This window comes from Tenebrio molitor, chromosome 3 (genome assembly GCF_963966145.1).
Source record: "Tenebrio molitor chromosome 3, icTenMoli1.1, whole genome shotgun sequence".
NCBI classification, from domain to species: domain Eukaryota; kingdom Metazoa; phylum Arthropoda; class Insecta; order Coleoptera; family Tenebrionidae; genus Tenebrio; species Tenebrio molitor.
Window position 1 is genome coordinate 13,319,840 of NC_091048.1, and position 25,740 is coordinate 13,345,579.

The 25,740-nt window shown below is 34.8% G+C and overlaps 1 protein-coding gene and 1 long non-coding RNA gene across 5 annotated transcripts; both read right to left on the bottom strand.

Annotated features, from left to right (window-relative positions):
• Window positions 1-1,264: 1,264 nt before the first annotated feature.
• On the bottom strand, window positions 1,265-24,081 carry LOC138127308 (pyruvate kinase-like). 4 transcript variants are annotated; one of them, XM_069043275.1, is made up of 7 exons: window positions 23,896-24,081; window positions 23,710-23,842; window positions 23,431-23,654; window positions 22,551-23,375; window positions 6,135-6,357; window positions 6,010-6,084; window positions 1,265-1,446 (listed from the first exon to the last, which is right to left on the bottom strand). In XM_069043275.1, exons 1-7 carry the CDS (start codon window positions 23,935-23,937, stop codon window positions 1,319-1,321), a joined length of 1,650 nt encoding a protein of 549 aa, XP_068899376.1. In that variant the 5' UTR covers window positions 23,938-24,081; the 3' UTR covers window positions 1,265-1,318. The 4 variants fall into 4 exon arrangements, with proteins under 4 accessions (XP_068899376.1, XP_068899375.1, XP_068899378.1 ...); XM_069043274.1 differs by having other exon boundaries at window positions 22,533-23,375; XM_069043277.1 differs by lacking the exons at window positions 6,010-6,084; window positions 6,135-6,357 and having other exon boundaries at window positions 1,379-1,446; window positions 23,896-24,080.
• On the bottom strand, window positions 9,146-10,124 carry LOC138127310 (uncharacterized). Its single transcript, XR_011158185.1, has 4 exons — window positions 10,007-10,124; window positions 9,572-9,956; window positions 9,430-9,523; window positions 9,146-9,376 (listed from the first exon to the last, which is right to left on the bottom strand). It is a non-coding gene; the product is annotated as an uncharacterized lncRNA (long non-coding RNA).
• Window positions 24,082-25,740: the final 1,659 nt, after the last annotated feature.

Below are 25,740 nucleotides of genomic sequence, written 5' to 3' on the forward strand. Positions count from 1 at the left end.
ATATGGAAAATATTCAACCCAAACTATGATTTTCTGGTCCCTTTGTGCCTTTATTTGGTTCAAAAATATGAAAAAAAAAGCTGTTGCAAATGACAAGTGGTTTTTTGCAACTTGAGTCAACTTTAGGTTGTATCATCTGCTCCTTTTTAGGTTATTTTAATCGTGGAAATATCAGGAGCCGTGCAAAGACACAAATAACTAAACCAAAATGTCTCTTGATGACATTCAGGAAATGTTACGAGATATTTCCCTTTTTGATCGGTGAAAAATTAACCAAAATTAACCTAATTCACATGTGTATGTTTTATATAGATGATAGATCGATAATGGGGATCTTTCTTATCGACTTCTCAACCTCATGCGGCTGTCTCATTTGAAATTGGCGGAAATTTCAAACCGGCTGAAAATTCTGCACTAACAGTGGCCGTTCCTGACACAAAATCAACTTTAACTGTAACCAATCCAGATTTTGTAAGATTACACCGGAAATATGCAGATAGATATGTTGTAATTGTGATAATAAATAAATATAAAAATGACTTTTACTTTTACGGCCGTCGTCAAGGCAACGGGTACGAAATTCAATTTTGCGGCCTGTTGTAGGCACGCGAAGTGCTCATTTCGCGTACGGTTGCACACAATGGTATTTTGCGTCCCTCACATGTGTCTTTTATTTTGTGATACTCTTCCAACTGGAACTCTAATCGTTTGCATTCCGAATCTTTTCCGCCAAAAGAAAAACACAACGTAGGGCCCTTCGCTTCGCTGACGATCGCCACCACACTTGTATCAGTTTTGCGCAGGTTCGAATATTTGGCGGAAAGAAGTAATGTATTAGATCATTACAAGTGTAACCTTGAAGCCCTTGGGGCTATACGTAAATTTAGTAGGCCATCTTGTAGCCTATTCATAATAACCATTTAATTTGGTGCATAGATAATTAAAATCGTCCGATAAATAAGGGAGCTATGGACTCGCCTTCTTTTTGAGGAACACCTGTATAATTATTAATAATAATAAACTAGGCAAAAATGAATAGGGAATTCCACAATTTTTCTTGGAAAGCAAAATAATTGCCCCAATCCTCCCACGTATTCTTAAACACTAGATAAATTTAAAATCTTACAGGTACTTGAAACATTACATTTAATGGGTATGTATTTATACATCTAACACGTTTCATTACAAATTTTAAACTGTATTTAAAAAAAAATTCAAAAATGAAAAAATTCCCTATTCATTTTTGCCTAGTTTAATTTACAGGTTTTGTTGTTCGTAAATATGCTTTTATTCAATGTCATAATTATACAACAGACGACTAACAGATACACTCAGTTCCATGAGATATATGTTTTGTAACATATAAAATTTTCATTTTGTCAGCAAACCCCGATTTTTGTTTAGAACCGGTCATGACAACAACAGGATCTCCTGGTCTTATAAAACCTGTAACAGGCAAACGTTAAATTTATTTCATTCATTGGCGATATACAGCTGGCCCACAACTGCCTCCCCAGCGGAAACCTGCATATGTAATCGAAATACACGGAATAATTTTAACCACGAGCTACTGGCTTCATGTAGAACTTGTTCGTTTCAAAAATCTTCATTAATCATTCTCAATAATTTTCTAATCAATTTCGTTATAATCAAAATTATAAAATAATCCAAAACAACTTTCGTACTTATCCCGAGCTTCTTCTACCTGCGATGTCGAAAACTGACTAATTTGTTTGAATAGTTTTTGAAAAAGTTCGTATTCGGTAAGTGATACTTTCGAAAAAAAAGCAATTACAAAAATATTATATTATGTTATGAGCAAAAATGAAGTTTTATGTGCTGCGGCTGGTAGATTGGCTGTCGAACGCAGTGAGGCAGACAAACCAGCCAAAGCACATAAAACTATTTTTGCTCCGAATAACATATACTATTTTTTCTTCAAACCTTCATAACAAATTATTTAAGACATGTTAAGAAACCAGGTAGGAATTTCAAATGCTTTAGCTAGTTTACTTTACAGCCGCTCATCAGCGGAGATAATAACTTCACGGACGCCCTCAGCGGAAATAATAACTTCACGGACGCTCCTCAGCGGAGATAATAACTTCACGGACGCAGGTCTGCTCGTTAGATGCCATGACAATTGCAGCAGTGCAATGTCATATTTTACGGACGTTTGAAGAAAAATGTTATTTTCAGAATTGAATTGAATTTGAAAATGAGAAAAATCAAATGCCTCGTAAAATTTAAATTCCTATGGATCAATGGATAAAATTGGTGCCTAAAACAAAGAATTTAATCATTTATGGCATTTCCCTTGCTGTTACCACTAGCAGATTTTCCGCTGGGGAGGCAGTTGTGGGCCACTCTGTATTTTTGAAGTGAAAACGTCTTAAGGTGCACCGCGACATTATTCCCGGGCATGAATTGGTATCACCGTCACGCGTCACGTCACACGCTCCGAACTGAAAGCTTCATTCGAGCCGATTTTAGCCGAGCGAGTGAGAAACAGTCAGGTGGGCTGTGGGTCACTTCCAAATTTTCATTGTGTTGATGTTGCTACGTTTAAGCGACGTTAGTGCAGAGCTGCAGGAGTAGCTATATACAAAAATGATAAAGACACGACAAACATTGTAAATTCACAGATGGTTGTATAGTCCAATTTTTACCCTTTTGCGATGACGTCATTATCTAGTAACTTCACGTATGTTTGAGCTAGGATCAGAAACAAATTTGAATTGATCATAAATAACTATAATGTTTCAAATTTGTTGACAATTGCTTCGAAAGGTTATGTTTGTAATCAATGTAATAAGTGAAAGAAATTAAAAATTGTCAAATTGACAGGAGCATAAAATAACCTCAAAGTGACCATCAATAAATAAACGTGCCTTTTTTTTTGTTTTTTTCTGTTTCTGTCGTTTCAGTAAAGAGAAAGCGAAGAAGAAAATCCTGACGTCACCTCAAAAGGGTAAAAATTGGACTATAGTACCGTGTGAGCAGCAAGTACTGATTGAGTTGGCAATAAATTCTGGTGATTTTTGGTGACTTTTATGTCATGTTCCAACGAGAAAACCATTTTACTAATAAAAGATTACAAAAATCAAGACGTTTAAATTTGAAATGTATACCAGCTGTCAATAATTTCAATAAAACAAACCGAAATAGGTACAATTCAGTCTTGAAAATTTTATGTAAAATTTTTTATTGCCAACTCAAACAGTTATTGTTGCTCACCCTGTATTTCGTAATAATATACAGGGTGATTCACGTAGCCCGTTCGTTAGAAACTTTCTGATTTCCCAAAATCGTATTCATATGAAAATTGGTAGCCGACTATAATCGACTGCTCCAAGATCAAATAAAATATTTTCAAAATAGTGGCACTTCCGGAAATTCCGGAAATACCGGAAATCGACGCCATCTTTTTTTATGGAAAGGTTCCATTTTGATTTCAAATTTCGATTCTACGTTAAATTTTAAGTTTAGAACGTCCTTTTGTCAACACTTATCTGTCATCGTTTTTGGCCTATGGCATCTTTTTCGCAAAAAAGCGGGGTTGCAGGGATTTATTAAAAAAATTGTAACTCCTGAACTATTGAAAATAAATAATTGTTTTTTTTTATTGAATTTCTAAAGGTTTGGCCGATCTTCTGCGCTACTAGTGACATTTTTTTTGTGTTTCATACACCTACTGCAATTTTTGAATTTGATAATAAAAAAATGTCGAAAATTTCATTTTTTTAAATGGCAACTACCATTTGTGACACTAGACATAAATGTAAAATTAAATTTTAAGGTCACTTTTATTAACATTGTGTATGCCTATTTATAGCCCTGTATATACAGGGTGTTCTCGAAGTTGAGGTGTTCCTTGTAACACGAGGTACTATACATTATTCTTAAGAATTTTAGCCTAAATTTTCTTAGTAAAATGTTTGTATTAAAGGAGATAATTGATTGTATATTTTATTGTTTTCTAAAATTTTGAGTCCGGTCCTGTCTATTTCTCCGCTGTACTAGATTAATAACTGACGTGGCCCAGAATGGTGTCTTTCCGGAAATCGCTTTGCAATACTCTCTGGACGCTGCAGATGCATTCTGATAACGTGATAACATTGCCCATGCATTTGCAACATATCTGTTGCATTATTTTCCTAATAATAAAGCTATTTCGACTAATTAGATGACAACTTTGACAGTAGTTTTGATTAACGTCCATGCTCATTTGATTTTTTTTTTGTCAATTCCAATTTCTAACAAATCAGCGCAAATTTGAGCAGGACCGGTTTCAAAAATTTCAAACAAATTAACTTATTGTATCTTCATTGCCGTACACATTTTACTAAGGTGATTGTGGCTAAAATTCTTTAGAACAACGCATACTATCACATGTTAAAAGGAACGCCTCAACTTCGAACACACCCTGTATATCTGTCCCTTGGTATATTATACCGAGTGTCCCCAAAAAAAAAGACGAGTCCATAGCTCCCTTATTTATTGGACTATTTTAATTATCTATACACCAAATTAAATGGTTGTTAATAGACTACAAAACGGCTTAATAAATTCACGTATAGTACCAAGAGCTTCAAGACTAAACTGTCAAAATATTTTTTTTCAAATGGGATGACATACTTTTTTTTAGTAATTCTAATAGAGATTTTAATTCTGAAAATAACAATGTATCACAAGTATAACTTCACATAAAAAAAAATAACACTAACTTTTGAAACAAATGACGAGCACCAAGTGAAAAGCTATCAAAATGCATTGCGTTACAATGTAATAACCAAATTAAGGTAGCTGGAAAAACAAATGACAAATAATAACATGTGGGACTGCGCAGATATGCCGCCAATGTTTAGCGCAAAATGGAACATAGACGATAGTAGCGTTTTTTTACTTTTTTTTTTGTGAATTTTTGGTATTTAAGTGTATACTTGTGATACATTGTTGTTTTCAGAATAAAAATCTCTATCTGAATTACTAAAAAAAAATATGTAATCTCATTTGAAAAAAAATATTTTGACAGTTTACCCTTGAAGCCCATGGGGCTATACTTGAATTTATTAGGCCATTTTGTAGCCTATTAACAACCATTTAATTTGGTGTACAAATAATTAAAATCTTCCGATAAATAACGGAGTTATGGACTCGTCTTCTTTTTTGGGGACACCCTGTATATGACAATTCAACTCGCATTCTCTCTACCAATCAGATATATGAAATTGTACGGACCAATCACGTTTGTTTAAAAAAAATTCGTTCGGTGAATTGTCATGCCGAATACAAACTCGTGGGTACGAAATTGATGGAAATTTTCTCCTCAGACCACTCGTATTTGTTTCTTAAGACAATTTTCACGAGTGAGTGTCGCCGAATCAAATACCTACTCGTATCTGAGATCGAAAATTCCCGGCAATTTCGTATCCAATCGTTGTACCGAGTGATCCAAAAGTCTTTCTATCAAGTGGGCCATAACAGTGGAAACGGTTGGGCTGCAGCATATTTGGCGCGTATTTAAATGAAAATTAAAAATATGTTTTTTGTTCGACACTGTCAGAAGTTGAGAATTTTCTCCCGTGTGAACGGATTTTGATAAATGTCATAACTTGTCAAAACGAAACGTCAAACTAATTTTAAAGATTATTAAGCGATCTGGAGCCTTTAAGGGGCTCGTCGAACAAAAAAACGTTGTATTCAACTCGTTCTTGTGTAATTTTTTGGCACTCGTGGGCCTTTAAAACGCGAGTGAAACGAAAAAAAGCCAAATTTACACATGAACTCGTTAAATAAACTACTATTATTAACCTGTCCGTATCCTTTGATATTTTTAATTTCACATTTTTTATTTTATGGTGTAATTATAATAATGTCATGGCTCACTTGATAGAAGACTTTTGGATCATATGATATTACTGTTGATAATTTGTGAAATCATTAATAGGTCAAGCTTTTTAAATCAGTGACTTGATTTAAATCTGAACGAATAAATTTATATCGAACCTTTTTTTCTCCCAAAATTAATACCATAATAAACTCGTAAATTTAAATCTTTTACCCATTCCGTTGCTCTTTCAACTAAAAATCACCAAGTTATCAACTGAAATTGAATCATTTACAGAAATTACCTTTGTACTGCAAAGGCAAGATCCCTCTGTATAAATGAGCTTGCCTAGCCTTTTGTGCATTGCGTGTTACAGCAATAACAGGACATTTAGGACGATATTTGGTTAAAAGCTGAGCAGATTTTACAGATGCTGTTACCACGACTATTGCCGATGCTAAAAGTTGCAGAGAAATTCGAACGGCAGCAGTAGCCACAGCATGAACCGCAATGATTGGTGGAATAATCTGAAACAAATATAAAATAATATGAAAGTAGCAAACTTGCATAAATAATAATACAAATAAACAACAAAAGCAAGCATATCTTTTAGATATAGCTGTTCCAAATTCACATAATATAACACAGACATATAACACAAAAATTAATAAATATTTGGAGCTGTCCGTTGCTATGAGAAATCTTTGGTGTTTAGAAAAAATTTCGATTTTACCACTTGTAATTTCAGCAACGGGAATAGTACCGCAGTCTCTTTTTAAAAATTTAAAAATTCTGGATTTGGATGACACATTGGTGGTTGAAATTCAAAAAGGTGTATTATTATACTCATGTCACATCGTGAGGAAGTTCCTTAACATTGACACAGAACATAATACACAACAAAGTCATAATGCGGAGGCGAGACGCCGGTAATTATGTTGATAAGCACTGCACTATTACTTGATAGTAATATCCGTAATAGTGTATGTACTCCGGCAAAATTGCCGTGCCGCCGGGTGGAGGTGGGATAGTCAAGTAATTAATACAGAGCGCCCAGAAATGTGGTAGCAACTTTTACACAAAGTGTCACAAGATGGTACTTTCGAAAAGCCAAATTTGTTCAATCTTGCAACATTCAATTTTTGAATTTTTTCAAAAGAATATGTTAAGGAGGTTTTCCAAACAATTTTTACCCTCGATTTGTGCACTAAAATTTGTCGAGATGTTGCTCGAAAGGTTCAGTTATGCATTGAACATAATGGTGGTCAATTTGAACATTTTCAATAACATTTAAATTTGAATGTTTTAGGTTTGACAATTCTTGACATTTATTTATCTCAATTTAGATAGCGGCGTTGCCATGCATAAAAAAGGTCTCTGTAAAAAAGTGTCATCTTGCGGGACCAATTGAAAAACTTGCTGCCACATTTCTGGGCGCTCTGTATAATCAACTTTTTATTAACATAAAAATTGGCAATTACTTAATAAAAAAAAATAATATTGTTGTTATTTTGATTCTAGTTAATTTTTTTTTTCATTAACATGAATCCTATCTCTTGAGTTAAATTTTTCTTAAAGTGGCGAACAAACTAAAGTCAGTTTTTTGCGAATCAAATGTATTTTTTGTACTTCTATTGGATAATACTGTAATTATTATTAAAGTGTTTTTGATTGGCTAACAGGATTCATTAATCATTACCTACGGCCCGTTGAATAATAATTTCAAAACTCACTGTCCAATGGCAAATTTTAATGCAGTCAAGTATACAGAGTAAATTTTTTTATCTACGATCATTAGATAAAAGCAACTTTATTGATGTGAAAGCTCTACTCTAAATTGTCATTTTATCCACCGACAAATTAACAGAGAGCTCTTATTGGGTCCCAGCCATGGATAAAATTGGCAGGATCTTTTATCCATCGGACTTGGACCAATCAAAATTAGAAATAATTGCAGCAACTGCAGCAACCTAACCAAATACAAGAACGTAGCTGTGGTAACAAAAGGAACATTAAAAATTAAAAAAATTAAAAGTATTGAGTTTAAAATTTGTTTTATTGTTTTTTTGTATACCTATTATTGTACACTATTATACTAGCAAGTAATAGTATATTATACACCAAGGGCAAGGTGAAGAAGTTTATGACTATAGCCAGAGCGCCAAGATTAGAGCCCGAGGCGTGCCGAGGGTTCTAAGGCGCGAAGGCTATAAGGGACTTCTTCACCGTGGTTTATGTACTATTTTTTCCACTACTAGATACGTTAAAACCCTTTCGGATAATAATTCTTTCTTGCTCATGTAATAATACAGGATTATTCACGTAAGATGACGAGCCTGCCCAGGTAAAAATGCAACCCAAAAGACAATTCACAAAGCAATCTCGATCCTTATTACATTATCCGGCATTATCATAATGCACATAAAACATATACAGCTTTAAACGTCAGCCTAATGAATGTCTAGTTCTGACAGAAAAATACGTCTCTCAACAAAGTACCTATGATTTAATTACAATAATAAGCAATTAAAATCACAAAAGTAATGGGTAAGTAGGATCATATTGATTTTGTCATCGTTCGAAAACCTTTTATATATATTTTCGGTTTACAACGTTCTACGGCGTCTTCAGATATCCATTTTCCACTGTCTTCTGTCATTACATTGTTCTTCGTTGAGTCCCGTTTGTCTCAACTCCTCTCGTATGCCTTCTGTCCATCTTCGTCTTGGCCTTCCTTTTCTTCTTCTACCCTGTGGTGTCCATAATAGTACTTGTTTTGGAAGTCTCTCACTTTCCATTCGTACCACATGCTCATACCATCTCAGTTGGTTAGTTTTAATGTCTTCCACAATTGTGGTGTTAACCTTCACGATGTCTCTAATTATTTCATTTCTTATTCATTCTCTTCTTGATCTTCCTGCTGATCTTCTCCAGAAATCCATTTCTGTTGTGAGGAGCATGTTCTCTGATCTTATTTTTACCGGCCATATCTCACTGCTGTATGTCACTATGCTCTTTACGATGGTATTATACAGTGAGTTTTTTTTAAGACTGGCCATAGGGTTTTACATGCTAATTTTTCAACCCCCTGTTAACTTTTGTTCCGATAAAAATATACAAACCATTTTTGGAACAAAGTTGGAAATTTTTTAAACTATTGGATAGATTTCAATTTAATATCCCAAACCGTCGAAAAAGTTGTGAAAAATATTTTTGTGTGCAACCGTACGCGAAATGAGCACTTCGCGTGCCTTGAGCAGGCCGCGAAATTGAATTTCGCAGCCGTTGCCTTGACGACGGCCGTAAAAGTAAAAGTCAATTCAATATTTATTTATTATCACAATTACAACATATCTATCTCTATATTTGCCGTGTGATCTTACAAAATCTGGATTGGGTACAGTTAAAGTTTGATTTTTGTGTCAGGAACGGCCGCTATTAGTACAGAATTTTCATCTGGTTTGAAGTTCCCGCCAATTTCAAATGAAGTGGTCGCTTCCTCGCTTCATGAATGACGAGTCGGTAAAAAAGATCCCAATTATCGATCTAGAAGAATTAGGTTAATTTTTAACCGGTCAAAAAGGGAAATATCTAGTAACTAGTAACATATCCTGAATCCTGAATGGCATCAACAGACATTTTGGTTTATTTGTCTCTTCGCACGGCATCTGATATTTCCACGATTAGAATAACCTAAAAGGGAGCAGGTGATAACTTATCTTAACAGAATTTAACATTTACCTGCCACAATAAATAAATTCCAGTAAATAGGTAAGCCAATGCAACATTATCCGACACGGTTTTCACATTCTTCTTGTTACATCAGTCTCAAAGTCACTGTAACATTTTTTATATTGCTGTTTCGATTTTTCAGGTTTCAAATGCGACACTGCACAATTTATAATATTTTTTTTAACTCTGGATTAGTACACGGAACAAGAGCTGCATATTTGCGGTATAATCTTACAAATTCTGGATTGGTGACAGTAAAAGTTCGTTTTATGCCAGTTTTTGTGTCAGGAACGGCCACTATTAATACAGAATGTTCATCCTTGATGTCATCGATAGACATTTTGGTTAGTTCGTCTCTTCGCATGGCTCCTGATATTCCCATGATTAAAATGACCTAAAAAAGGGCAGATTATACAGCAAATCGATCTGGTCTCGTGTCAATACCTTAGACTTTTTCGCCTGATAACCAACTGACTTTTTTCCAAAAAAGGTGCCAATTTCAGAAACTTCGTAACACCAGTGCCATTCCGTATGTTCAGCGTGAGCTTCAACATTGAATATGTGCTCCATAAAGTTGAACTTTTCACAGTTTTTGATTTTTCCATTAAATAAGCCAAAACAACATTCTCCGACACCGTTTTCACATTATTTTTATTACACCGCTCTTTAAGGTCATTGTAACACTTATCGTACTGCCGTTTGGACTTTTCTGGTATTAAATTGGACACTGCACAATCTGCAATAATTTTTAACTCCGGGGAAGTAGACGGAACAAAAACGTTGTAATTTTCTTGCGACATTTTTCCAATTTTTCTCAAAATGAATTGTTTTATTTATGTCGTTTCCATAGCGACATAGAGACATGTAGGCCGACTTTATTTTTATTGACAGTGAAGGAAATTTTACTTGTTCATTTTATAATTACAAATTTTCGGGTTGCACACAAAATGTTGTGTACACCTTGGCTACGAAATCCTTTGACGACCTCGAGATTGTCTTGTCTCGGCCGCAAAGCGGCCTTGACGACAATTTTTCTCTCGGTTCGTCAAAGTAGAATTTCGCAGCCTTGCTATACAAATAACTATTTAGGGCGCCGAAATAATAGTACGTCGAGCGGCCGCCAGAGTAGCGCCATTGTCGGCTCAACCAGCACCTGACGATCTCCAATTTTGGACGCTTTCGGCGCGCTGAAAAATATTTTTTTCACAACTTTTTCGACAGTTTGGGATATTGAATTGTAATCTATCCGATAGTTTAAAAAATCTTCCAAATTTATTCCAAAAATGGTTTGAATATTTTCATCGGAACAAAAGTTAACAGGGGGTTGAAAAAGTAGCATGTAAAACCCTATGGCCAGTCTTAAAAAAAACTCACTGTATATTCTCTTTTTGTTATCTTTTGAGATGCCTTGGTCCCACAATACTCTGTTCAATACTGAGATCGCTTTTCTGCCTTGTGTACATCTCGAAAACCTTTTCAAATACTAAATATGAACAAAAAATGACAGATATATCTTTCAAATTAATAAAATACCTACTTGAATTCCTGATTTAATTTTTAAATACGAAAAAAAAATGAATGCTTTGTAGCTTTGTAAAGTGTATCTTGGGTTGCATTTTTACCAGGTCAGGCTCGTTATCAAACGTGAATAACCCTGTATATTGGGTGATTAAAAATGATTGTGGATAAGTATGGCAACTATGTACGAAAATTTATATGGCAACTGTGTGGGTACGATAGAGCTGATATTTCTTCGACAGTTCATAGTTGCGCATTTTTGAAAATTGTCAAATCAATGTGCAATGGTATAAAAAAATCAAATGTACGCTTATGAAATGTCGTACAAATGTCAACTCTACCCCACTCACATAGTTGCCACATAAATTTTCGTACATAGTTGCCATACTTATCCACAATAGGTTTGTTCCAGCATAAATATTTTGAACGATTACGAATCGGTTTCGAATTAGTTCAAGATTGGGTAGTGGGCATGCCTGACACAGGACTGAACTGAACTGTTCTAGGTGATAATTTTATGTTGAAACAGTTTTTTTGATTACGAACTGCAGTGTGTAGTGTAGTGTGGTCCAATTGCAGACAATTTTCCATATTGACCATAATGTCTTTTAAAATGGTCACTTTGAACAAATCTCGTCTGAATTTCATCTAATATCTGTTCACGTTGGAATGAACATCAGTGGTGGTGCAAGTCGCACACACTTGGCATTAACTTTCATATGAGTTGTCATAGTAACAGGTCAGTCATTTGCACCGCTGATGTTCATTCCAACGTGAACAGATATTACATGGTCGCGGCTTATACGGAAATGCTCAAAAAACTCGTGCTCTGTATTATACAAGCCCACAGTTTCATCTAAAAATAAACAAGGAAATATTTCAAAAATTAATCTACCTATGGAAACTTTATAGGTACTGTGACGATGTTATCGGTCGGTAAAATCACCCGCTAACTCGTCCCCCCCCCCCCAAAAACGTTGAGAGCACCGACGCAAAACCGCAACGGAAGAACTCGTTCTCTTTTCTTGCAAAGGTTGACCGAAGAACAACGCGTACCGTTTTCGCCGAGTTAAAAATAGTGTCCGAACGTTTCGACAAATAACGTCCCGGAGGCGAAAGACCAAGGACCGATCAAATAACCGGCGAAAAGGCAGGCTCTCGATCCACTTAGGGATCGGAACCGACAACGTCAAAGATGGATAAAAGACGCTAACTAGCGTCGCAAGTAAGAACGACCTCGAAACCAAAATGGCGGCTCTCGCAGGTAGAAAATTTTCACTGTTCCCACAGGGCGACCAGCAGGACTCTTCTTTCTCACGTTTCATTCTTTCTTACGGCGTTCGATTCCTTCGAACGCTTCGACCCACATCCACACCACCTCGTGGAGACACCACCCGGTGAAGCCCGGAGGAGCTCCGCCGGCGACTACAACTTATTCCCGGAAACAGTACGGTCCACCCTCGAGCCACTTTCGGCGCGACTGAACCACGCGACGACCAACCTAAGCCCAAACAAGGAGAGACCAGTGCTAATGAAATCATACCCTGCGTGGTGCAGGAACCGGGCAAGCCGCCCCTGTAAACCAAGACGAAAATAAATGTTGTGCTGTTTTTTGACTCTCGTGTCTCTCCCTTCCGAACCCCAGTCTGGACACCTGAAGTCTGTTTTGTAGCCGGCCCGCCTTTTGGGTTGTAATAGTACAAACCTAAATAATTTTCATTTTTCACTTTAATATAATTCAATGCTAATTCTAATTCATTATCATCGGAGTCACTGGTGCCCACAAAAACGTTACTATGTATCACCTTCCAAATCGCTCATTTCAAATAACGTACTTTTTTCTATAGCAGATGTTAAAGTGTGCTTTTATTTATTCAAATCAAAAAGTCAAGTAGCATTTTAGCCGCATGGGTAGATAAAGTGCTACTTTGTAGTGACACAGTTTAAAATTTAAATTTAACTTTCCGGTACCTAAGGTACTATATCTTTAGAAGGTAGCGCCATTCCGCTCCACAATTTTTCGCCTCGAAATTAAAAGAGAGGACATTATCGATAAATCCTGTGAGTGTGACAAAGATAGAAGTATACACAATTTTCAGGGATGTTTGTATCGTGTCAAATAGATTAACTTAACATTGCTCGAAATTAAAAGAGAGGGAGATATATCTCCGCACCGTTGGCGATACCTTCGTGATATAGTACCTTACCGGTACCGCTACAATAGCGCGCCAAATGTGAAGGTAGTAGCGGCTAGGCTAGGAACTAAGGGACGGGGTTGGCAATTCTGGGGAGACCGGAAATAGAGCGGGGGGTGAAGCGTCTCTCGCGTGGGTGAAGAGGGTAGTTAGTTCTGTTTTGGAGTTTTCTAAAATAACCCACCGTGTGGAAAGTGATCCATTCTTTTTAAACCGTGCTTTGAACAGTTAATTTATCCCGCTACCGTCCTGGGTAGATATTTTGTGTCCCCGTGAACAACTAGACGTTTCAATCTCCACAGGGAAAATTATCCCTCGTTCGTTGTCTTTGTTTTCGTACCAGGACCACGTGGTAGAGGGTATGTTTGTAGGTAGATATTATTTTGTTGCATGCTGTTTCTCTCGAGAAGCACCCAGTTGTTAATTTTAAGTCTGCGCCCCTAAGTTTCTCCCGGGAGATCAATTAATTTCGCAAATTAGTAGCTCTCATCTGACGCACGTGTGCCCACTTTTGCCATCATTTTCTAGCGGTACTTTACCCGCAATTTTTAGTTCAGTCCAGCCAACGATTATCGTATTCGTTTCTTAGGTTGTTACTTATATTTGTGATGTAATTTTTGTTTGTTGTATTAAAAATCGGTTTTCAATGTGTCGTTAGGTTTCGGGGTCCGTGTTAGAATATTGTAGATGCGACACTATGGGAGTTAGGTGACATTCAAGTCGTGGGGTTGTCTAGTAAATTTCTGTGGAGACCACGGTTAGTTAGAGCTGTTAGCGGATGCGGACCTAAGTCTTGCTAGATGCGGCTCTGGGATGTTGACGTGAACCTCCGTCGCGGTTCTAGGGACCTCGTGGTTTGTCGGTAAACGGATGGTTAGGGAAGGCGGACCTAAGTCTTGCTCGATGCGGCTCTGGGATGCACATCGTACAGCCCCGAGACGGTTCTATCACTGTTTCTTGGTCGGTAAAATAGTCCGACGTTCATTAACCCGAGTATCTAGAAACGTCGCTGGTCGCATGCCGATTCAGATTATTCTTCTGAGTCCCCTCGTGGCCGAGAATTTGTTACCTCCAGCTCGTAAACTCCCGATGCTGTACCTTGACCGCGTAGTTCCTAATAAAGCATTGTTTGTCATTAATCGAGTTGTAACACATATATGAGTAATACCTGGGATACGGTTTTTGAAGATGGTTTTTTATTCGTCCCTGTCTGTAATAACTGCATTATAATTTGTTTAATTGTTTTGCAAACTTGAACGTATCATTTTGTCTGTCATTTATACCTGTTTTCTGTGTGTTTTTAAGTGTTGCCGCCTTAATTTTGTTGTTTGTCTTTGCAATGGCTTCAGCTAGTTAATTTACTTTACTTCGTTAAACTTAATTTCTGTTATTTTGGAGTCGTTTCATTTTTAATCAAAGTTATTACAGGCATTTTTCAATAAAAGGTACTTTGCGTCCCTCATATGTGTTTTATTTTGCGGTACCTACTCTTCCAACTATAACCCTCATCGTTTGCATTGCGAATCTTTTCCGCTAAAAGAAAAACACAACGTAGGGTTCCTCCGCTTCGATGACGATCACCACCACTCTTGTACCCGTTTTGCGCAGGTTCGAATATTTGGCGGAAAGAAGTAATGTAGGTAGATCATTACAACTTTACTACAACAACAACAACTACTACTACTACTACAACTTTAAGAGCAAGGTTAGAAAATAGTTATTTACATAATTAGTGGGATAAAAGCAATATTACAGGACTCGAGTATGAAGATTGCAGATGACGAGGGCGTTAGCCCGAGTTCATCTGTAATCACACGAGTTTCCTGTAATATGCTTTAGCCCACGTGTTATGTACAAAATTTTATCTAAGACCGCCCCAAATTAAAAAAATAAATCTTATATATTAATTTTCGCCAGTGAAATAAATGAGTTTCATTACCGCACTCAGTGGGATAAGAATTTACTTATCCCACTGAGTGCGGTAATGAAACTCATTACCTCACTGAGTGAGGTAATGAAAATGCGTGAGGTAATGAAGTTCTTATTCCACTCAAAATTAGTGAGATAATCCCACGGGATTAGATAATAGGTATTTGTGTATTAAGAGCGCAAAGTGATACATTGTCGAAATCGACAATGTACATTTGCGCTCGCAACACACACAAGATTTTTTCTACAATCGCAACTATGACTACTACATATTATTTTATTTGGACCAAATCAATGTAATACCTTCTTAAAATCAGAAACTAATTATTCACAATATTGACATTAAAAGTACAATAATTACGATTTTTGAAAAGTATTCCATGCTCTGGAAGTGTGCATTCTAGTTCTTTTGCTGCACTTCCAATTTCGGGAGGTGTACACGAAAACGCTTGTTCAACAGTTTCCCTTCCTTCTACAGGCTTTTGAGCAATGTTTTTTTGTAAAAACATATTTTGACAGTTTAACCTTGAAGCACTTTGGGTTTTACATGAATTTAGTACGCTATTTTGTAGCTTATTCACAACCATTTAATTTGGTCCATAGATAATTAAAATTGTCCGATAAATAAAGGAGCTATGGATTTGTCTCTTTTTTTGGGGACGCCCTGTATATTATACATAAATTTTATCTTTTTGCACTCCTTCTCCACATAAACTTTAACTATGCCAAATCTCACAACCCTCCGTGCGCGCAATTTGCTTAAAAAGGGGTACAAAGGTTTTCCTTCACGTATTAATATACGTAGCCCGTTCATTAGAAACTTTTTGATTTCCCAAAATCATATTAATATGAAAATTGGTAGTTGACTATAACCGACTACTCCAAGGTCAAATGAAATATTTTCAAAATGGCGGCACTTCCAGAAATACCGGAAATCGATGCCATCTTTGTTTTTTTAAATAGAAAGGCCCCATTTTGACTTCACATTTCGATTCTACGTTAACTTTTGAGTTTAGTACGTCTTTTTGTCAATACTTATCTGTCATCGTTTTTGACCTATGCTATCTTTTTTGCAAAAAAGTGAGGTTGCAGGGCTTCATTAAAAAATTTATAATTCCTGAACTATCAGAAATAAATAATTTTTTTAATGTTTCATACGCCTACTGCAATTTTTTAAAATTGATAATAAAAAAATGTCGAAAACTTAATTTTTTTAAAAGGCAACTACCATTTCTGATACTAGATATAAATGTAAAATTAAATTTTAAGGCCACTTTTATTAACATTATGTATGCCTATTTGCAGCCGTTTAGGCGTAATTTCAATTTTTTGAATAAAATATTATTTTTTATAATCAATTATTTTATTTGAATTTTTATACAAAAATAGCATTGCAATAAATATTAGATAACAACAAAACAATAAAAAAATAAGCAAATTAACAAAAAAATATTTTAATGTAAATGAATTCATTGAAAATATTTTTTTGTTAATTTGCTTATTTTTTATTATTTCGTTGTTATTTACTGTTTATTGCATGTGATTTTTGAATAAAAATTCAAATAAAACAATTGTTTGATAAAAAAAAACAATATTTTACTCAAAAAATCGAGATTACGCCAAAACGGCTGAGAATAAAGTGCGTCTATCGATATTTTAAAACGACCTTTTGCTTCCTTCAGTGGTTTATTGGCCGCTAACAAAGATTGTCGTAAAGGTGGTGAGTAACCGAACCTCAATAATCCGCAGGTACCATCGAGAGTTTTTGTTACAGGGTAGGTAAATAATCCCCTAGTAATGAGACCATCATAAACGACCCAAAATGTTAACTAGTGTTTAAAAAGTCGTTTCAAAATATCGATAGACGCACTTTAGGCATACACCATGTTAATAAAAGTAGGCTTAGAATTAAATTTTACATTTATATCCAGTGTCACAAATGGTGGTTGCCATTTAAAAAAAAATGAAGTTTTTGACATTTTTTGATTAGCAATTTTGAAAAATTTCAGTAGGCGTATGAAACATTAAAAAAATTTCACTAATGGCGGAAAAGATCGGCCAGGTCTTTGGGAATTCAACTAAAAAAAATCTATTATTTATTTCAGATGGTTCAAGAGTTATAAATTTGTTAATGAAGCCCTGCAACCTCGCTTTTTTACAAAAAAGATGACATAGGTCAAAAACAATGACAGGTAAGTACTGACAAAAAGACGCTCTAAACTCAAAATTTAACGTAGAATCGAAATGTGAAGTCAAAATGAGGCCTTTCCATTAAAAAAAATAAAGATGGCGTCGATTTCCGTTATTTCCGGAAGTGCCACCATTTTGAAAATACTTCATTTGAAGTTGGAGTAATCGATTATAGTCAACTAGCAATTTTAATATTAATATGATTTGGGGAAATCAGAAAGTTTCTAATGAACGGGCCACGTGAATCAGCCTGTATAGATAAGGACATTCTAGATGCTGACGTCGCGTTCGTTAATGGGTCATATGCATAAACCATTAGCAAATGCTTTTACTTGTATTAGTGAGGGATATAAATACATGGACTCTATTAGATAGAAAAAGACAAACATATAGTATAAGCAAATGCTTATTCTTATGCATACTACTCAATATGTCTATTAGAGAATCAAAATGGAGACAAATTACAAAATAGTATATTAAAATATAAGTTGCAGAAGGCATCTATTCAAGCACGAATTTGAAATCGGAAACGAGCCGCGTAGCGGCGAGTTGAGGAACAAATGAGTAAAGCACTCAAATGACGTCATTTGAGTGCTTTAATAGGTCATTGGCGTGTTAGAATAGACTAGTAAAATTTACTGTATTGATGTTGGTAGCGTGAAGTGTCAACTAACAGACGTCAAAAAATAAATCTCGCAGAAAACAAAGCAAATTAAAAAATAACAATGAACAAAACGTTTTAATTTTCATTCTGGGATTTTGACTTCTCCGGCAGTAAATTTTCTAACGTCTTTTGTGCAATTTGCCTAATTTGCGGCGGCTTTAGTGATAAACTTTCTTCAGCATTCATTTTCAAACATCAAATGCGAAAATAAAAAAAATCTGACGTTTTAAATTAATTTTTTTCACAGCCGGCTAAAATTATGCCACGTAAAAAATGTCACCAACCATCGCAAAATTTCCTACATTTAAATTTTTTATTTTTTACTATCCCTCCGCCACCCGGCGGCACGGCAATTTTGCCGGAGTACATACACTATTACGGATATTACTATCAAGTAATAGTGCAGTGCTTATCAACATAATTACCGGCGTCTCGCCTCCGCATCTTCACTTTGTTGTGTATTATGTTCTGTGTCAATGTTAAGGAATTTCCTCACGATATGACATGAGTATAATAATATACCTTTTTGAATTTCAACTACCAATGTATTCCGTAAATCCAGAATTTTTAAATTTTTAAAAAGAGATTGCGGTACTATTCTCGTTGCTGAAATTATAAGTGGTAAAATAGAATTTTTTTCTAAACTCCAAAGATTTCTCATAGTAATGGAGAGTTCTAAATATTTATTAATTTTTGTGTTATACTATGTCTGTGTTATATTATGGGAATTTATAAAATGATATAAAGCGGCAAAATAGAAAAAATAGTATAAAAAGATTCGTTGCAGAAGGTCCTTCAAGCACTCATTTGTTCAAATTCGAGCTTGAATAGATGCCTTCTGCAACTTTTATTTTAATATACTATATCAATTTCTCTTCATAGTCGTATTTTATTCGCGGATAATGGCTATTACTCGCTCGAATGAATTACGCAACGCGCCTGCGGCTTGTGACACAAAATCATCCTCACGGATAATAGCCATCATTATTCGGTCATTGAATAACACAGGTACTATTACTATTATTATTACTGTTGCGTTGCAATTTTTTTTAACAAGTTTCCATTAATTTAAAATTTAGACGATATGAGTGACAACGTGACAGAATCAAATTATTTTATACAATATGGGAGTAGGAGACTAATGTTAAGCACAAATAAACTAAAGTCCATTCAAAAATCAAAAAACCACCAACGTCGCATTTTCCTCTATAATTACTATCGGCAATTTGGTGAGAATTGTAATTTTGAGGTTAAATGTTTATTAAGTGTCTTGTTTTTCTGGGCATGTTTAAGTAAAAATAATAAGAATCAATAAATAAATGAAACGTACTACTAATAAAACAATATGAACGAAATTCAAAGCAATTGAATTTTATTTTGAATGAAATAAATGCCATAATTTATACCCAAAGGATTGTTACACGTTGGAATGAACATCAATGGTGCAAATGACCGGACCTGTTACTATGACAACTCATATAAAAGTTAATGCCAAATGTGTGCGATTTGCCCCCCTGATGTTCAATCCAACGTGAACAGGATATACCAACATAGTATGAAAAAATATCTACCTAGGGTTTTTTAAATTTTACCAAACTAAAGCAACAGGTGGTGGTTTTTTGATTTTTGAATGGACTTTAGACAAAAATGAATAGGGAATGCCACAATTTTCTTGGAAAGCAAAATAATTGCCCCAATCGTCCCACGTATTCTTAAACACTAGATAAATTTAAAATGTTATAGGTATACTTGAAACATTACATTTAATGTGCATATTTATACATACAGGGTGATTCTGAAATAAGTTTGGAAAAAAATGTGGAGTATCCTTCAGACAAAATTAATTCTGCGTAAATGACTTTTGGAGGTGAAATCGAAAGGATGGAAATTACCCTGTATTCTTGATTTTCAACGCCTATGAATAGGGAAAATTTGTCCGAGTTTGTTCACTTCATTAGCAACCATTGTTACATCAACTCCACAATAAAGTCGTAGGTGCAAGTACACTGTTTTGTAAATGTTTCTATGGAAATGATCAAAAGAAATAATGTTACGTTTGTTGCTAAACTACCAAGATAATCAGGTAATTACTTTTAACTCAGCAGCGTACTAGAAATTTTGACCAAATTTTCAATCATTTGTATCTCGAAAACGAAAAAACTTTTACAAGATTTTGTTTTTGTTTATAACTTCTTTTCATTATCACCAATTACGGTTTTTTTTTCCAAACTTATTTCAGAATCACCCTGTATAAAGAGCGATCAAATTAATTTGTAATCGAGTCATCCATGGATTTGAATCCGTATGTCTTTTCGATTGATATGCCCAGATCTAACCTGTGTTTTAAGCTGTTTTTTGTTCAAGAATCGACATACGATTTCAAATTCATGGATAACTCGATTACAAATTAATTTGATCGCTCGATATTTCTAACACTTTTCATTACAAATTTTAAACTATAGTTATAAAAAATTCACAAAAGGAAAAATTCCTTATTCATTTTCGCCTAGTTTATTATAAATTTCATAGAAAAAAATATACCTCAACGAATTCGTCGTTGGATTATCATTATCAAGTATTGTTCTACATCTTTTTAAATTTTCTTACAGTTGGTATTGTTGCTATATACAATAACTACCTAACGTTGATAGACAAATTTAAGTATAGTTAATTTCGAAATTATAGAGTACACCTAGTTTCCTACACTGTGAAATGCACTTACATTTTTTGTCAATGATCAATGTCAATTTTGACAAACAAAATGCCTAATCTAACCGAAAACGCGAAAGTGCTCATTCTTTCCAAATTAGAAGAAGGGTGGTCAATCCGGAGGGTAGCCCAGTATTATAACATCGCCTAGAACACCGTGCAGAGGATAAAACAGACAATATTATGGTGTTGTAAAATATCAGCGACGTTTTATGTTGTCAAACTTACCTAACCTATATAAAAAATATGACGTTCAAATTTCAAAAAGGCATCTTTACATGTGGAAAAAACTGTAATAAATCAAGTTCTTAATTTGTTAGATGTGCTCTATAATTTTGAAATTAACTGTACCTATAGTTTATTCTCAAAATATATGCAGTAGTATCAGTTTGTACCACGAACTACGTGTACGTAGCTATCTCTTTTCAACACATGTCAAACAAGTTCGTTGCCTTTGCTACGTTCGCTATTAAGATGGTCGCTCTATGCATCTCACTCTAAACCGTCAATCTGAGTAACATAGAACTATTGACATCTGTCGGACTCGGGACGGCGTAAGATAAATGCAAAACTGCGCATGCGCATCATCAAGGCGGTCTTAAGTTACAGGCCTGGACACTGGCTGTGTTGCCACATTCCCTGGTAGGCCATTCCATGACCTACGGTGTTCCTAAAATTTTGAAACAAATTCGACATTTAAAATAAATTTTGACAAGTCCTTGGTCAAATTCGTCAAACTGAATTAAAAATGTCATTTAAGTGTTGCGTACCAAATTGCAACTCAAATTATGCGTCTTCTTTTCAAATTACGTAGGTAGCTAAATACTTTTATTTAAGTTTCCATCAAATGAGGAAACGAAGCCAATTTGGAAAGAGATTTTAAAAATCGAAGAGTGAAGAATTCGCAAAAGTAGCCATGCTTGTGCTAAAGATTTTAGCGGAACAGTTATTTATGAATGGGGACAAAATGAAGCGACTTGTGCCAAACGCGGTTCCAATAACTTCTATTTGCGAAGAAATTATACTTTGGGAAGAAATAATCAAAATTAATACTGACGACACAATCACTGGAGAAAATCTTTCGGTTTTAAAAACGAATATTGAAATGAGACTGGGAAGCAAGTTACAAGAAATGGGATGGGATTTAGGCAATGGGGAGAACAAATTGTGATATATTACCTCGCGTTAGTTTATAACCAAACAGTTTCAATAGTCCGGAACACAGCAGAGCATCTGAAATTTTATCAGTAATGAGCACCGTTATTTTTCTGTCCCTAAGGTGGTTTTAAACTAGGTATATGTTACAATGCGATTACGCATTTTTGAACTGTCGTAAAATTAGATCACTCATATTTGACAAATGTAAATACAATGACAGGTTTAGTGGATTTTGATTTTTTTCACTAAATGTTAGTGAAGCAATGTTGTCAGACTGTGGTAGGCCATTCCATAGCACACTGTCTTTGGTCAGTGTCATGGCCTGGTAAATGTAGATCGCCTTGGCATCATCCATAATTATAGGAAAATTGAATATATTTGGATTATTCAAAGCGATTATTTCGATTCATTCGATTATTGAAATAGGTACATTTATCGATTAAGCCCAACATTAGAAAATACTTTAATTTAAATTTAAATTGGCAGAAATTATGCCTTGGTGTCAAATACGGACGAACGGTATGTCGTCTTCTTGATTCAGGCGTGACGTCACTCCATATATTTCGGATATAAACTATAGCTAATTATATACTATTTATATACATACTATTTTTGCAATTCTTACTTCGTCAGTAATATCAATAACCAACTGTCTCTGCCAAACAGCTGCTTCTGCTTGCTTGCAGATTCTAGCTGCATCTCTTATGCTTTTAACAGGATAATCTCCTATCGCTGTTTCATGATTTAACATTATACCGTCTGCCCCATCTAATACAGCATTTGCAACATCACAACGTTCTGCACGTGTCGGTCTTGGATGTTTTACCATTGATTCGAGCATCTGCGTAGTACAGATGACAGGTTTACCAACTTTATTACATTTAGCAATGATTGATTTTTGTGCTAAAAATACTTCTTCCTGGTCCATTTCGTTCCCCAAATCACCTCTCGACACGATGATACCATCAGAAGCTTTTATAATATCATCAACGTTGTCTAGGCCCTGTTGATTTTCGATTTGTGAAATGATCAGTATGTTGCTTCCATCTGGTCCAAGAGTGTCACGAATTTCTTTGACTGCGTCAGCACTTCGAACATATGACGCAAAAATCATGTCGACATCATGTTCGATGGCAAAACGCAAGTCAGCCCTGTCTTTGTCGGATAAAGCCGGCAAGTCAACCTGTATACCTGGTAGATGTACACGTTTCCGCGTTCTTAAATATCCACCTCGCATTACTCTGCAAGTTATTATCAATCCTTCGATAGAGGTACATTCAAGAAAAATGCGCTTGTTATCAATGTATACTTGGTTGCCTACTTGCAGTATATTATGAAGATTGTCGTAGTTCACATGCACTATGTTTGGGTCATCCGCTTTAATGATATATTCTACGTCTGAAGTCAGTTGAACGGTATCTCCTTCGTCAAGATTAAATTCTAGACGACCCTAATTCACATTAGTTGTCAGGCAAATCTTCGATAGAATTAAAGTACCTACTCACTCCTATAGGAAAGCCTGTTCTAATTTCTGGTCCTTTCGTGATCAAAGCAATACCCAAAGGACATTTCATTCTAATTTTTTTGTTATAATTTGCTGTAGCTGTTTTTATATTCTCCAGAACCTCCGCGTGATATTGCTGACTACCATGTGAAAAATTTAAACAAGCAATATTCATTCCCATTTCAATCATCTTTTCTAAGACTTCAGGTTCACGTGAGGCAGCTCCTTTAATTTACTAACATGTTATGTTAAAATCTTTTGCATTAATTATGTTTGTCACCGATGACACATATAATTCCGGAAAGACGTTCCACTGGTGCTCTAGAACTAATGTTGAGGAGGCACAAATGATCCAACATAGTGTTGGCCATGACAGCTTCAAGTTGTTGACCAGGAACACATCTTCCAGGTATCTAAAATTTTAAAATATGTTTCTACAAGGTATTGTAGAACAATTTGTATTTACATTAACGTCTTCATCTTTGTCGTCTATTGTAGTCCAAACCATTTTTAGTTCATTACTGGAATAATCAAAATTTCAAGAGTAATACTCCACGAATAATAAATGTGAGAAGTAAAATAAAATAGCTAACAAAATGATGTATCTGTCATGTTTTGAAATAACTTAATAGATATATGTCAAACAAATATTGTAGTGGAGTGTGCTGATTATTATAAAAACTAATAAACTCGAAACAATATTATCCGTTGATGAGAAATAATCAAAATAATGGTTAGCAATAACTCCATCAAATGTTTGACAAGCTTAACAATATCTTTGATTTTTTTAATAAAATAAAAATTTATTTGTAATTTAACTCTTAACCCTCCACCACCCGGCGGCACGGCAATTTTGCCGGAGTACATACACTATTGCGGATAATATTATCAAGTAATAGTGCAGTGCTTGTTAACATAATTAACGGCGTCTCGCCTCCACATTTTGACTTTTTTGTGTTTTATGTTCTGTGTCAATGTTAAGGTATTTCCTCACGATATGACATGAGTATAATAATATACCTTTTTGAATTTCAACCACCAATGTGTTCTCTAAGTCCAAAATTTTTAAATTTTTAAAAAGAGATTCCGGTACTATTCCCGTTGCTGAAATTATAAATGGTAAAATCGAATTTTTTTCTTAACACCAAAGATTTCTCATAGCAACGGACAGTTCTAAATATTTATTAATTTTTGTATTATACAAGGTGATTCACGAGGAGTAATGAATAGAAAATGCAACCCGCAATTCATCAGGAGAAAAACCCGGACATTTACCGCTTCGATGTCCGGCTTTTTGTTGCAATGTATTGTGGATTGCATTTGCTATTCATTATTCCTCGTGAATCACCTTGTATGTTTATGTTATATTGTGTGAATTTGGAACAGCTATATCTAAAAGATATGCTTGCTTTTGTTGTTTATTTAAAATAATAATGTCTGGTCTGTTATGCTGAATATGAATGTCAGTTAAAACGGTACGATCAAAATATAATTTGTAATTGTCATTTTCCAAACAACTTTCTGGTTTATAAATATTATGTGGTTGTGTATCCTTTAATAATCTGAATTTAACTGCTAAATTCATGTGTATAATTTTTGCGAATATACAGGGTGATCCAATTTTTTTTAAATGCTCTAGCAACTTTATTTCTTGTCCGATTTTAACAAGCGATATATCAAATGAAAAGGCGTTTAAGGGACCATGAACTGCCATATAATATTTATTTTTTAAAGAAGTAGTTTAAGTGGGGTGATATTTAACTTTCTTATTTTAAATAGTGACATATGTTTTTCATTACTTATTTTTAAAGTCACTATTTTTATAAACATTGCTGTACAAAAATATTATTTGTTTAAAAAAAAAAATCAGAAATAAAAATGACATAATGAAAAAGCGATTAAAATCAAGTTGCTTTGTGAGACCTGTCGGCTAGAGCATTTGTTACACAAAGAATTTGACAATTCAGCGGCCTGTGCACTTTTTTCACACTCAAAATACGCTTGTAGCATGTCGGTCATTTCTTCAAAGGTATTCATTTTTACTCACGATTACGAGGAAATACAATTTTAACAACTTGTCAAATTCTTTGCGTAACAAATGCTGTAGAAAGCAACTTGATTTTATTCGCTTTTTCATTAAAATGTCTCAATTATTATTTATTAAACATTTTTATTTCTTCATAACTTTTCAAAAAACAAATAATATTTTTATACAGCAATGTTTAGAAAAATAGTGACTTTAAAAATAAGTAATGAAAAACATATGTTACAATTTAAAATAAGAAAGTTAAATATCACCCCACTTAAACTG

Excerpts from the sequence above, each read along its gene's own strand:
- LOC138127308 (XM_069043274.1), bottom strand. The coding sequence starts at position 23,937 with ATGGTTTGGACTACAATAGACGACAAAGATGAAGACGTTAAT. Across the intron at positions 23,376-23,430 it reads GAACAGGCTTTCCTATAGGA|GGTCGTCTAGAATTTAATCT; the intron begins GTGAGTAGGTAC and ends AATGTGAATTAG. Across the intron at positions 6,085-6,134 it reads CTTGCCTTTGCAGTACAAAG|TTGAAAGAGCAACGGAATGG; the intron begins GTAATTTCTGTA and ends GGTGATTTTTAG.